This window comes from Aristolochia californica, unplaced genomic scaffold, assembly GCF_029961685.1.
Source record: "Aristolochia californica isolate CCGP_79_NKW_82.1479 unplaced genomic scaffold, dmAriCali1.0.hap1 SCAF_10, whole genome shotgun sequence".
In the NCBI taxonomy this organism is placed as follows: Eukaryota; Viridiplantae; Streptophyta; class Magnoliopsida; order Piperales; family Aristolochiaceae; genus Aristolochia; species Aristolochia californica.
The window spans coordinates 26,554,379-26,568,866 of NW_027181771.1; the positions used below are offsets into that span (position 1 = coordinate 26,554,379).

At 44.7% G+C, this 14,488-nt stretch overlaps 1 protein-coding gene and 1 pseudogene across 1 annotated transcript; both read right to left on the reverse strand.

The window, feature by feature from the left end:
- Positions 1-375: 375 nt before the first annotated feature.
- Positions 376-7,798, reverse strand: LOC137943009 (L-type lectin-domain containing receptor kinase SIT2-like; annotated as a pseudogene).
- Positions 7,795-8,055, reverse strand: LOC137943010 (pentatricopeptide repeat-containing protein At4g11690-like). The gene has a single exon (XM_068788712.1). It carries the CDS (start codon positions 8,053-8,055, stop codon positions 7,795-7,797), a length of 261 nt encoding a protein of 86 aa, XP_068644813.1.
- Between the last annotated feature and the right edge of the window lie 6,433 nt (positions 8,056-14,488).

Consider the following 14,488-nt stretch of genomic DNA (forward strand, 5'->3'; position numbering starts at 1 on the left):
GGAAAAAAAAACAGCAGCCATTCGGAAAGAGAAAAAATTAGGACAAGTTACCTGTAGACTTTTGAAAATGACTTCTACTCATTTCAAAATGTAATTCATGACCCTAACCAAAGTAAAGGCTCTGTGTATGTTGCACCACAGAGAAGAAGATTAACACCCTTCATATATTTCACAATTGACTGTGAATTGTTCTAAATCAAGAAAGGGGAGAATTCGGATCCCTGACAAAGGATCCGAAGCTCTTTGATTTTGAAACTCCCGCAGTTTAGGGCCTGAGTTTTATTGTACCGAGTCCAAATCTAAAATATTCAACATATAAACACAGAAAAAAAAAACTAGATTACAACACTATAGAAAACTAGAGGCATTAAACAATCATCGGCCACCCGATAGCAGTGATTCCGTTGCTGAAGATGTGTGACCAAACGCATTATCTGCGTAAACTTCACTGCTCTCTAAGCCGCTCGAATCCACTAACTCGGTTCTAGGGGCTTGCCCTTCCAAAATCTGAATTATTTGTCTCATCCGAGGGCGATACCCTGCCACCGCGTACGAGCAAAGCAGGCAAAGTTTGAGCACCAGCTCCATTTCATCCATGACATAGTCTCTTCCCAATTTGGGATCAATTCCAGAATTGATCCTCTCTTCCAACAGTTGAAAACCCAGTCCCTCAAAACCAACTCCTCCCCTGAACATGACGTGCCTGGGTACTGGACGGGCCTCCTTCCAGTGGCGACTTCAAGCATGAAAACGCCAAAAGCGAAGACATCTGTGCTCGTGGTAGCTTTGCTTGTTCGGGTGAGCTCAGGCGCCAGGTACCCAATCGTTCCCACAACGTGGGTCGTTTTCGGAGCCGCTCCATGGTCGTATAACCTTGCCAAACCAAAATCACCTAACTTCCCATTTAGATCACTGTCAAGAAGAATATTACTGGCTTTCACGTCTCTGTGCAGGACGATCTGCTCCCATTCTTCATGCAGGAAAAGGAGTCCTGCAGTTACTCCTTCTACAATTGTCAATCTCTGGTTCCAGTTCAATGTAAACTTGTGATCGAACAGGAATTTGTCTAAACTGCCATTGGGCATATATTCGTAGACCAGGAGGAGCTCTGCTTTACGCCGGCAATACCCAAGGAGTCCTATCAAGTTGCGGTGACGCATCTGGCCGAGGCTCACGATCTCGGAAATGAATTCTTTCATACCCTGTCTTGAATCATGAGAAACTTTCTTCACGGCGACTTCAATCTTGGATGAGGGCAGTATGCCTCTATAAACCCGACCAGCCTCCTATTCCTAAGAGCTCCTTGTCTCTGAATCCCTTGGTAGCCCTGAACAAGTCCTTGTACCTGAACCTGTGGGGTCCGTTCTCCCGTTCCTAGTCTTCCAGTACTACGCTATATTTGATTTTCCTTCTTACATAAATAATAGCAGCAGAGACGGCAGCTAATGTGAGAAATCCTGTAATTAAGGGTAACCCAATTGTCAAAATCCTTGGCTTCGGTTTGGGAGTCACTCGAGGTAGTGCGAGCAGGGAAGAGGTATCATGTGCTCGAGCTTGGCCGTTCATGTTAAAGCTCCATCCGAGTATGTAGTGAGAACCTCGAAGCTGACCAGTAGATGAGGAAACGCGGAGAATCAAGTTGGCGTCACTGAATCCATTGTAGGCGAAATTTGTTCGTTGGGGTTCTACAGCTCGGAGGAGGTTAATCACTAGGAGGATCTCCAGGAACATTGCAGAGAGAATCAGTACTTGAGTCTGATAGTTGAAACACCAAGATGCCGTTTTGTAAGAATATGTTTAAAGAAATTTAATCTGTTTCATTTAAGCTCCATTGCCCGAATCATCTTTCGATATTATAAATGTGTCATGAATCTAGGGTGTTGAAGTATATGGCTCATACATGAGGTTGGGGATATTTTTGTACAAAGATATTTGTGTATTTTATACAAAAATATATCTAGGGTTTAATATAAATATACATTATGTAACCCTAATTGAAATTAGTGATATTTTCCGATCGTCGCTCCGGTGAACTAGGCACATTGCCGAACCACTGTAAAAATCATTTGTCTTCTTCGTTCTTCCTTTTCTTCTTAGCACAACAATTGGTATCAGAGCTTCAGGGAAAACAGAGGAGGTTACAGTGTCGCCGATGACCCTTTCTCTACAGACGACGCATCGTTGACGATGGCGAAATTATCGTTGTGAGAATTCACATAAAGAGGAAATTTTTCCTCTGCCGTCCGAAGAGGGGTTTTTCTGCGACCACCACTGCTACCTTGGATGACGAGAGGATGACAGAACCGGGGACGATGGAAATCCTGGGGCCGCTGTGAGATTTCATCCGAAGAGGGAAGCGTCGCGGAGGGACGACGACAAATTTTTTTTTCTGAACTCACTTCTTGCGAGGAGACTCTTGACGTGTCACACGTCTGACGTCTGACTCGTCTGGGAATTTTTTTACGTCGAGGTCTGCAGGCGACTTCCTCAAGGGCTGTAGGTGCACGTTGTGCACACCTGAGGAGGTCTTTTTCTACGCAGACGCCTAGGCTTCTCACATCGTGCTCGAAATCTGGATTTTTTGCATGAAAACCCCAAGTTAAGCTTTGATAACTAGGGTTTCTTCTGCAAAATTTGATATGATGAAATTTGACGGAACTTGAAATTTTGGATTATGGCAAAGGAGTGTGAAGGACCTGTTAGTACAACAGGTTATGTTGAAGGCGCTATACGAAAAACAACCAACAGGAATGGATGACATGGATTGGAAAGAAATGGAAGTGAAGGTTGTGATGACTATTAGGCTTTGTCTGGCTAATGACGTGATGTATCGCGTCATGGATGAGGAACCACTGGTGGAAGTTTGGTTGAAACTAGAAAGTCGATATATGTCCAAGTCATTGACGAACAAGCTCTATCTAAAGAAAAAACTATGTGGTCTTAAGATGTCAGAGGGCTCGAATCTGAGCTAGCACATCAACGTTTTCAATCAGCTCATATGTGATTTGAGGTGGGTTGATGTGAAGTTTGAAGACGAAAACAAGGCGTTAATGTTGCTAAATTCTCTACCGAATTCTCCTATGTACGAAAATTTGGTTAGAGCTCTAATGTGGGGAAAAGAAACTCTCGAATTGGAGGATATCACAAGTGCTCTATTAGACTTCCATTAGAGGAAGAAAGCCAGTGATGAGACTTCACAAGGTGAAGGACTTGTGGTAAAGGGTAACCAGGAAAGTGGAAGAAATATGTCTCAGAGTGGATCGAGTAACAACAAATCTCGGTCTAAATCCAGAAGAGGAAGGACATCAGGTGTTTTAAGTGCAAGAAAAAGGGGCATATAAAATGGGATTGTCTAGAGAAAAATAAAGGGAATGCAAAGAACAAAGAGGGTCCACCAAAGTCTGTGAATGTAGTGAAAGAAGAAGACTTAGAGTGTGGTGACGAGGATATGCTTTTTATTTCATCCAGTTCAGATCATCTCAGAGATTCTTAGATTGTGGATTTAGCATGCTCTTATCACATGACACCCAATAAAGATTGGTTTCACACCTACAGGTTAGTAAACTCTGGTTCTGTTCTGATGGGTAATGATGCTTTATGCAAAGTTGTTGGAATAGGGAGTCTAAAAATTAAAATGTTTGATGGTGTGGTTACAACGTTATGTGATGTTAGACATATACCGGATTTATGAAAGAATCTGATTTCATTGGGCATTTTAGATTGTAATGAATATAGTTACTGGTCCGCAAGTGAAATAATGAAAGAAAGTAAAAGTATCTTAATAGTGATGAAAGGGAAAAAACTATCTGGAAATATTTATACACTGCAAGGTACCACAGTTGTAGAGTCTGAGACAAACTGTACAGTCTTGTGGCATATGGCGGTTAGGTCATATGGGTGTGTGTGGGATGATGGAGTGTGGGATGATGGAGCTTCATAAGAGAAATCTATTGAAGGGTCTCAAAACATGCAAGTTTGATTTCTACAATTTTTTGTTCTTGGGAAACAAAATAAGGTGCAGCTCAAGGCAGCCACACACAAAACAGAGGGGATTCTTGACTATGTTCATTCAGATGTTTGGGGGCCAATAAGAGTAGCATCACAAGGAGGACACATGTATTTCGTGACCTTTATTGATGACTACTCATGAAAGGTTGGGTGTACTTCATTGTTAGGTTCCCTTGCCATGGATCGAGTCACCCGGCGATCTCCTCTGGCTCCAGGTTGAATGACGATGAAGGGAGTGAAGAACGACCAATGGTTAGGGAAGATATTGAGCTTTCGAAGGAGCTCCACCCTCAAGCCTCGTGAGAGAGAGAATCCGATCTCATTTACAACTATTGATCAATACTTAATTCATTTCTCAATCCGTCCTCCCTATAAAAAGGAATAGGGAACACATACAAGCAAAGGCCCAAACCGAAGGGCACAAGTTTGAAGGAAATTATAATAAAACCCTCCTAATAACATAAACTGGAAATTGCATAAATTAAACCCCGCATCTACAGATTACTCTGGATGCTATGGAGTCCATAACATCACCCCACTCCTGAAGAAAGAGCTTGTCCTCAAGCTCCAAAGTAGGGTTTGTATGTCGACGTCTCCACCTGTTGCCAAGTAGGGTCTGTATGTCGACGTCTCCACCTGTTGCCAAGTAGCGTCCTCAGTAGTGATGTCCGTCACCTGGACGCCCATAACTGGCGCATTCCCCATAGTATATTTTTTGTTTAGAATGTAGGGATGCGTGTCGTATGTCTCTACATCTTCCCAAGCAGCATCGCTGTTTAGAAATGTCTTTTCTGCTTGTGACATCATGATGATGACGTGCAGGAATCTTTTTAGTCGTCTTTGTTGACTTTGGTGTAGCCGTCATTGATGACTTTTTGTAGCCGCCATTGCGGACTTTTGAGCCGCCTTTGCTGACTTTGTTTTCGTCGTGGGCCTAGTCTGCTGACGTGGCTGCTGACTAGTCTGTTGACGTGGCTGCTGACTGCTCATTCGGACAGCTGCCTTTCGGTGCACAGTTTACAGGTGTGCTCCTTCGAAAAAGTCTTCTGGGCCATCTGGCAGAAGCTTTCCTTTGTTGTTTTGCTGAAGGGGATATTTCCTCCAAGGAGTTTCTTCAGCGTAGCTTCAAGACTGGTCTGGACGGAGGCCGGAGTCTCTTTATAGCTTTTCGAGATGATCGTCAATGGGACGGAGGTCTTGTAGACGAAGCTTCTCTTTTTCTGAATCAGCTGCTTCATGAGCTGTATCAGGTTCTTGAACCCGTGGATACGTCTGGTTGGCCAGACTGCTTCTGGGCAAGGCTTGGCTTTTGGAATATGTCTGGGATCATATTCCATGTTGGCGTCACCTTCTTTGATGCCTTCAATAGTCACGACGGAAATGCTTGGAAACATTTTTGTGTCAGTAACAATTTCAGCAATACAGGAAACGAAATGAAGTCGAATTCCTTTACTCTTGGTTATGGAGATGAAACTTTTGCAAGCCTCCATAATTTCCTTTGGCAGTTTCTCCAATACTGATAAATCGGTGGAGTGCAATACCATCTGTTTTATGAATCCATATGCGTAAAGCATGGATGCATATTTTGAGTCTATTTCATGACTCAGCTTCACTTGATTCCAACTGTTGCTGGGCTCAGTGGTGAAGAAGGGAGTGTTCATCCCTTGTTCAATTTGTTCATTCCATCTCTGGAATTGAACAGTATGATCGGATTCGATCTTTGAACGAACGCTGTCCACCTTTTGAGGGCGTAGCGAGGGTTCTTCAGACATAATGTCCGAAAGTTTTAAAGGTTTAAATTTCTTTAAAAACTCAAACTCATTAAAACTAGTTTTATCTGGTTTATTTAGGCTTTTCAACCTTGTAAACTCAGACGGGGTAACCAATTTTGTCTTGAATGATTTCTCATTACTAGACAAGTCCGTTTCCATCTGGGATGGATCCGTTAAGACTTCCTTTTCAGCTCTAGACTGACAGGTAGAAATCCCTGATTCCCCTATCTTCAGAGAAGATTCGGTTGTGATTTCCTTCTCATGCCTGGCATGACCGGTAGAAATCCCGGGTCGACCTGTGTTTATCAAAACACTAAAGTCATCCGTCTGCTGATTAGCTGACGTTGTTGCTTCCTTTTCTCGCGATGGAGATCCGGTAGAAGTCCCGGAGGAGCTTGGCATTTCATGCCGTTGAGTGAGTTCTTTTAACTCTTCGGTTAATTCTTTAACCTTGAGTTGTAAGACTTCTCCACTTAACCCGTAACGGGCACAATTCTCATGAATGTCTCCTCGTTCTGAAAGAACTAAAAGACTGTCGAATAGTGACTGTAGGGTTGAAAGCAAGCTTGTACTGGTGTGAAACAGCCATTCATGTGGATCCTCCCTCCATGGGCAAGGTTGCACTACTGGGGTGCTCGGATCATCACTTGACTCAAAAAATCTAGCGGACCCCCCACCCTCGAATAATGTTGACACGCATGTGTATATACTGGGTAGCAACAGCGGACCCCCTACCTATCAGTGGTTGGACAGGTTCCATTTGAGACATGTTAAGCACCTAGCCAATACTACCCAAAAGACTGGCCTGTTAGGAGCCGAAGGCATAGGTACTTAACCCCAAGACCATAACAGTACACCCCACCCTCCCGAGCCAACGACCACGACGGCCTTAACACAACAACGGGGACCGGGTCAGGAGCCCATACTCCCTTACGGCGCCTCGCTAGGGGCGTGTGGTCCATCTGTGCATGCGGGGACTCGAAGTCAGGACGTAGCGCCTGCTCTGATACCAAATCTTAAGCACCTAGCCAATACTACCCAAAAGACCGGCCTGTTAGGAGCGGAAGGTATAGGAACTTAACCCCAAGACCCTAACAAGACACTACTCTGATATTTGGAATCCAAACAGGATTGGAGTGATTGATAATTACTGCTCTCGGCCCAAATTCTGCCAGTGTACCCTCAGGGAGCAAATGAAGTTCTTCCTTCGGACTATTTTCTATGAGATAGCGAATTGCATAAGGCTGATTCTTCAGACGAAGTTCTGGAGTGTGCTGGACCAACCCAATAGAAGGGAGGGTGTTGAGTATGTTCTCACACTCAACATCAGATTGTGGTGCTACAGTAAAATGGGGAGCTTTAGTTGGTTGAGGAGCTAGTGTAACAATTGAGATCTCCACCTTAGCACTTAGTTGTAGATCCTTGTGAACCCCACAAGCAGCCTCAGCAGTAATGGTGGTGGCCGCCATGGATAGGCTTCCCCTTCTGGCAATTCTAAGTTGCTGAACCAATATGTGCTTCATCCGTAATTCAATATGGTTGAGGTCTGATTGGGCAGCCGACACCTGTCGATGAGGATCTCTTGCAAACAGTAGCTGCTCATGAATAGCTTGTGGTAAAATTTCAAAAAGCAGTTGTGATTGAAGTCGTAGCTTCTTTTTCCACAATCCACCATACGTATAGCCAAGATCAGCTCGTTTGCTACTAATATCTGTAATGCAGTCATTCACATTTTGCAGATTCTGCTGCTGCTTAGCAGCCACAACTTCTCTAATAATGTCACTGCCTAATGAAGTAACCTGTGATACATTTGCATGCCCTATAGATGCTAGGGACTGCTCATCGGTATAACGTCGAACCGGGTTGATTTTTGGCTGTGGAGTCCATTGCTGCATTGTCACAATAGGAGCAACTAAAATCCAGACTGATAAGCCGACCCAGCTATCTATTTGAGCCCTTGCTATCTGCCGCGTCTCTCTTAATATCTGAATGACCCATGAAGCATCTTCTGATCTCATTTCAACCAACCCAATAAATTCGCAACAATGGAAGGTGCAGCCACCAACATATCAATGCCAAACCCAATCCCATCTTCCAGCTTTTGCCCTTTACACAATCTATGAACAAAAACTGGATAGGTGAAAGAATTGGAATAGAGACCAATTGTCTGCAAATTCCAGAAAACCTCTTTTTCATCTTCCAACTGTAGTGCCTTGCAGCAGCCGTCCATACAGAGGGTATCTAGCACTGTAAGGGCCTTGGGGATGAGCCCCATGGCTTTCGTTGTCCTGATTATGTGCTCACAAACAACAACATGCTTCTTCTATTGGAGTAATTTCTCCGTCCGCAGAGCAATAGGTTTTAGGCCTGAGTTGGTAGTAGAAACGTTGCTATAATTCTGCTGAGATGACTCACAAAGAGCAGTAAGAGCACGCTAGGGAATAGCTGTAGCAGCAGTTAATTTGATGTTCATTGCTTCGGCAAGTTGAAGCCTGTCCATTGAAATAGAGTGCAAAATTGCCGCTGCATCTCCCATCTCAATTGGCATGATTGCAACCCTGCTCCCAGCTCTTGTCTGAATACTTCTTAGCATCCATCCATATATCGGCCAAGCACCAAGACCATTCCAAAACCGATCCTCTGTAGTCCATCCTCTTGTAAGAATGAAACCATGACAAGACTGCCCACTTTGAGTGTCCCCTATCTGAAAAGCAATAGATGACACATTGGGTTGAAGACCACGTTCGAGCACCCCACTGAAAAATTATGTTTTAGGTATTGGGTCATTTTGTTGTGCATATGCAGGGAGCATATAGGTCCATGTTACCAGATCTCTGTGTGCCGTGGCATTACATACTTGGTAGGCGTCTCCTGCCCAACCCACGTTGCACCAATATGAATCAATGTAGTGTACACAAAAGCTTCATATTCAAAACCAAGACGTGCAGTGCTTGTTCCTGGTAGAAACAGGTATGTGGATTGGAACTCATGAAATATGGCATACTATTTCATCAGAAAAATAGAGAACCTAGAGTTCCCAGAGGAAATACTCCTATCTGGCATTCTCTCAAACAACTTCTTTGCATTCGGATTGCTGTAATGGTAGGTCAATTCGGATGACAACTCTTTGGATTTGCACTTCAGCTCTTGGGCGGTACCTCCCTTAAATCCATAAAGTCTGCTACCCATGGCATGAGCCCCTTTGCAGTCTGCAGAAATAAGAGAGCTCGTTCCCCAGTTGCGGCAGGCTGCCAGAAGAACGACGGTTGTGCCCAAGTCGGTTTGCATTTCGTAGGGTGAGAGTGGTAGTGAGAGGGAGATACGGACCTGGTCCTGATGGTGAGCCGCAGCCATACGGGACTTTGCTGCTCGGATTTTTTTCGAGACAGAGTCAGGTTGGGAATTGCCTGTCTAGTGGTTGGGGCCGTGGACAGCCCCTGCTGCTGGATAAGTGGGACGCATAGGAGGTGGAAGTGGTGGTGGGTGAAGGGGCTGCGGGAGACCCCTGGGTTATGCTATGCGGGACACAGAGGAGGCATTGGGGTTGGTGGTGTTGAAGATACTACCTTAAGTGATTGATTCTCAATCAATTAAGGATCATTGAATTGATTCTAAATCAATTAAGGATAATTGCCCTATTTAGGGCCTCCTTACATATGAATTTGACCCTCCATTATAGGAGCTAATTACGTCAAATCATTCCTTGTCTGTACAAATCAGATCTCTTGTAAATCTTTGTAATTGGGATATTTCCCCTATAAATTAATGAAAGCATGCACCCCATCAGTGTGGTGAATTTTTATAATCTTCTCATGGTTTCAGAGCTCCATCTGGATTAACATCCTGTGATCCTTATGGCCTCAAATTCTTCTTCCGATCTTCTCCCCTTCAACACCTTGATTCATATGATCACCATCAAACTCTCTTCCAGTAATTATATTTTGTGGAAGAGTCAATTTCTTCCCCTTCTTGACAGTCAAGGATTATTGGCTCACGTTGATGGTACCCTTGAGCCCCGACCTCTGTTTGAGCCTCCCTTCTCTCATACTCCAAATCCCAAATTTCAGACATGGAAAACAACAGACCAGCGTCTCCTCAGCCTTCTGCTGTCTTCTCTTTCCGAAGAAACCATGGCAGAAGCAGTTGGCCTGACCACATCCCGTGAGGTGTGGATTGCTTTAGAAAATTCATTCAGCCACCGATTGAAGGCTCTTGAAATTCGTCTGAAGGACGACCTCCAGTTGATGAAACACAGCAGCCGTCCGGTCAGCACCTATGCTCGTGCGTTCAAAGCACTGTGCGACCAACTCCATGTCATCGGTCGTCCCGTTGATGACACCAACAAGGCTCATTGGTTTCTCCGAGGACTCGGCCCGGAGTTCTCCGGCTTCTCCTCCGCCCAAATGGCTCAGAACCCCCTCCCCTGTTTTTCTGATCTGGTATCCCGCGCCGAGAGTTTCGAAATCTTTCAGAAATCTCTCGAGCCTTCGGTGACGGCGACTCCTCCGGCTGCGTTCACAGCAAATTGACACCACTCTCATCGTTCCGGCGGCTTCTCTCGCTAGAATCGTGGCCGCGGAAGTCCTCACGGCGGTTCTTCCAGCCACGGGCAGAGCCCTGTCTCCAATAATTGCCACGGCCAGAGCACGGGAGGTTTTTCTGGCCACGGCCAACGTCGTCCCACCACCAGCCACCATCGCCGACCACCGCACTGCCAGATTTGTCACCAGGAAGGGAATTATGCCGATCGTTGTCGGCAGAGGTATTCTCGGAATGACGAACCCCGTGCCGAAGCTTTTCTCGCTAACTCATTTCATTCTGCGTGTTCTTTGTCCGAAAATCAATCTTCGGATTGGGTCGTCGACACAGGTGCCTCGGCCCACACCTCTCTGGATCAATCTGTCCCCTATACGGGTAAGGATTGTGTAATTGTCGGGAATGGTGCGTCTCTCCCCATTACTCACACCGGTTATTTTTCTCCATCTTCCGATCTTAAATTATTAAATGTTTTAGTTGTTCCCCATCTTACCAAAAATTTGTTGTCCATTAGTAAATTAACGCATGATTTTTCGTTATTCGTTACATTTACTAATGATCTTTTTACTATTCAGAATCGCCAAACGGGAAAGGTGGTGGCAACTGGTAAATGTGATGGAGGTCTGTATGTGCTAGAGCGTGGCAATTCCGCATTTCTTTCTGTTCTGCAAAATAGATCTTTGCATGCCTCATATGAATTATGGCATGCTCGTTTAGGACATGTTCATCATTCAGTACTTTCTTTCTTGAATAAAAATGGCCAGCTCCATCTGACTTCTTTATTACCATCTCCGAAATTATGCAATACCTGTCAACTTTCTAAAAGTCATCGTTTACCTTATTTTTGCAATGAAAAAAAGTCATCCCATGTTTTACATTTAATTCATTGCGACATATGGGGTCCTTCACCTGTTACATCCAATTTGGGGTTTGTCTATTATGCTTTGTTTATTGATGATTATTCTCAGTTTATTTGGATTTATCCGTTGAAATTGAAATCTGACTTCGCCGACATTTTTCTTCAATTTCAAAAATTTGTCGAAAACCAACATTCCACTCATATAAAAAATTTTCAAAGCGATGGTGGTGCCGAATTTACTAGTAATCGTTTTCAACACCACCTTCACACCTCTGGAATTCATCATCAGCTCTCATGTCCATATACCCCTACTCAAAACGGTCGCGCCGAACGTAAACACCGCCATATAACTGAAACTAGTTTAGCTCTACTCTTCCATTCTCACATGTCCCCTCACTTCTGGGTTGATACCTTTAGCACTGCTGCCTACATCATCAACCGCTTGCCCACACCACTTCTCGGAGGTAAGTCCCCCTTTGAACTTCTCTATAGTCTTTCCCCTAATTATGTGAATTTTTATCCTTTTGGTTGTCAGGTATACCCCTGTTTACGTGATTATATGGCAAATAAATTTTCTCCGCGTAGTCTACCTTGTATTTTTCTAGGCTATAGCTCCTCATACAAGGGTTTTCGTTGTCTTGATCCTATCACCTCTAGGATTTATATTACTCGACATGCCCAATTTGATGAAACTCATTTTCCGTCTCTCATTTCTTCCCAGGCTCAACCCCTATCCTCTCTCCAGTTCTCAAATTTTTTGGAAGCTAGTTCATCTTCTTCTTGCCTACCAACGTCTATTCCAGTGTCCCATTCCCAACATATTACTCCATCCGGTTCCCGTTCGTGTGATATCTGTACTAATTCTATGAATGAGTTTTTGCAGGCAACTAATCTCTCTTCAGGACCGCCACTACCGATTGTCGATCCTTCTCTCTCTGGATCCACTGCCTTGCCTCCTGCTGATTCTGTTGCTGCTATTCCTTTGGGATCCCATCCCATGGTCACCCGCGCCAAGGCTGGAATTTTTAAACCTCGTCACTCAGTTGATATTACTTTCTCTGGATCTGCTGGTCTTCTATCTGCTCTCTTGACTTCCACTGAGCCCAAAGGATTCAAATCTGCTGCCAAGAATCCGGCCTGGCTTGCTGCTATGGATGAAGAAGTTCGTGCTTTGCGGGAAAATCATACTTGGACTTTGGTTCCTCGCCCTGCTTCCACAAACATTGTGGGTTCCAAATGGGTCTTTCGTACCAAATATTTGCCTAATGGGACTATTGAGAGGCTCAAAGCTCGTCTTGTCGCAAAGGGGTTTACTCAAATACCAGGCCTCGACTATACAGACACCTTCAGTCCTGTCATAAAAGCTACGACTATTCGGGTTGTGCTCTCTATTGCTGTTACAAATCGATGGGTTCTTCGCCAATTAGATGTCAAAAATGCCTTCCTCAATGGCCATCTCAATGAACAAGTCTATATGGAACAACCACCTGGTTATATTGATCCTCGCTTTCCTGATCATGTCTGCAAGCTTCAGAAAGCTCTATATGGCCTCAAGCAAGCCCCTCGCGCATGGTTTCAGTGGTTCAGCTCCTTTCTTACACATCTTGGCTTCCTCTATAGTCGGGCTGACCCTTCGCTCTTCGTCTTTCATCGGCAATCTGACATCCTCTATTTACTATTATATGTTGATGATATTATTATTACGGGCAACAACCCCTCTCTTCTGGCTAGCTTTGCCCGCAAGCTACATTCTGAGTTTGCTACAAAAGACTTGGGTTCCCTCAACTATTTTCTTGGTCTTGAAGCTACGCCCACCGCTGATGGTCTATTTCTTAGTCAGTTGAAATATGCGCGCGACATCCTTGCCCGGGCCCACTTGCTTGATAGTAAGCTTGTGCACACTCCTATGGTGGTCTCTCAACATCTATCCTCTGCTGGACAGTCCTTCTCGGATCCTACCCTTTATCGCTCCCTCGTTGGTGCTCTTCAATACTTAACCATCACACGGCCCGATATTGCTCATGCGGTCAACTCAGTGAGTCAATTTTTACACTCTCCCACGGCTGACCACTTCCTTGCTGTCAAGCGCATTCTTCGATATGTCAAAGGCACTCTCCATTATGGTTTAACCTTCTGTTCGTCTGCTTCGCCCGGATCTTTAGTTGCTTATTCTGATGCTGACTGGGCCGGTTGTCCTGACACTCGTCGCTCTACCTCGGGTTACTCTATTTACCTTGGTGACAACTTAGTCTCCTTGAGTGCCAAGAAACAACCTACGGTTTCTCGCTCCAGCTGTGAGTCTGAATATGGTGCCCTTGCTCTCACGGCCGCAGAACTCCTCTGGCTCACTCATCTTCTTCATGATCTCCAAGTTCCCATTCCCGAGCGGCCCCTTCGTTTATGCGATAACAAAAGCGCTCTTTTCTTGAGCTCCAACCCTATTGTTCACAAGCGGGCCAAACATGTTGAGCTCGACATCCACTTTCTGCGTGAACTTGTTATTGCTGGAAAGATTCGCACTCAATATGTGCCATCCCACCTACAGGTTGCGGATATCTTCACCAAAAGCGTCTCTCGACCACTATTTCAATTTTTTCGATCCAAGCTACACGTCTGTCCTAATCAGACGCTTAGCTTGTGGGGGGCTGTTGAAGATACTACCTTAAGTGATTGATTCTCAATCAATTAAGGATCATTGAATTGATTCTAAATCAATTAAGGATAATTGCCCTATTTAGGGCCTTCCTTACAGATGAATTTGACCCTCCATTATAGGAGCTAATTACGTCAAATCATTCCTTGTCTGTACAAATCAGATCTCTTGTAAATCTTTGTAATTGGGATATTTCCCCTATAAATTAATGAAAGCATGCACCCCATCAGTGTGGTGAATTTTTATAATCTTCTCAGGTGGCTGGTCGGAAGGCCTGTTGTTGTCGTGAGTCCCCCCAGGAATTGGTTGGGTTGGGCGTAGAGAAGGCATTGGGGGTGGGTGAAGTGGTGGCTGATCGAAAGGTCTGCTTGAACTTCCCATCAGAGCTGCAATCCGTGCAAACCAATAGTCCATTCGCAGAGCTAGGTGCTGAAGAGTGTCTTTCAGTGCCAAAACTTCAGTTTGGAGTGCGTCAACCTACTTTTGAGCTGCAATTCGATTTTCCTCAACCAGATTACGCAAATCAGCAGGACAAGAGGAATCTCCCATGGTGGTCCTGTCTAATAAGGTTCCCTTGCCATGGATTGAGTCACCAGGCGATTTCCTCTGGCTTCTAGGTTGAATGACCATGAAGGGAGTGACTTAGGGTGCTTAGAACGA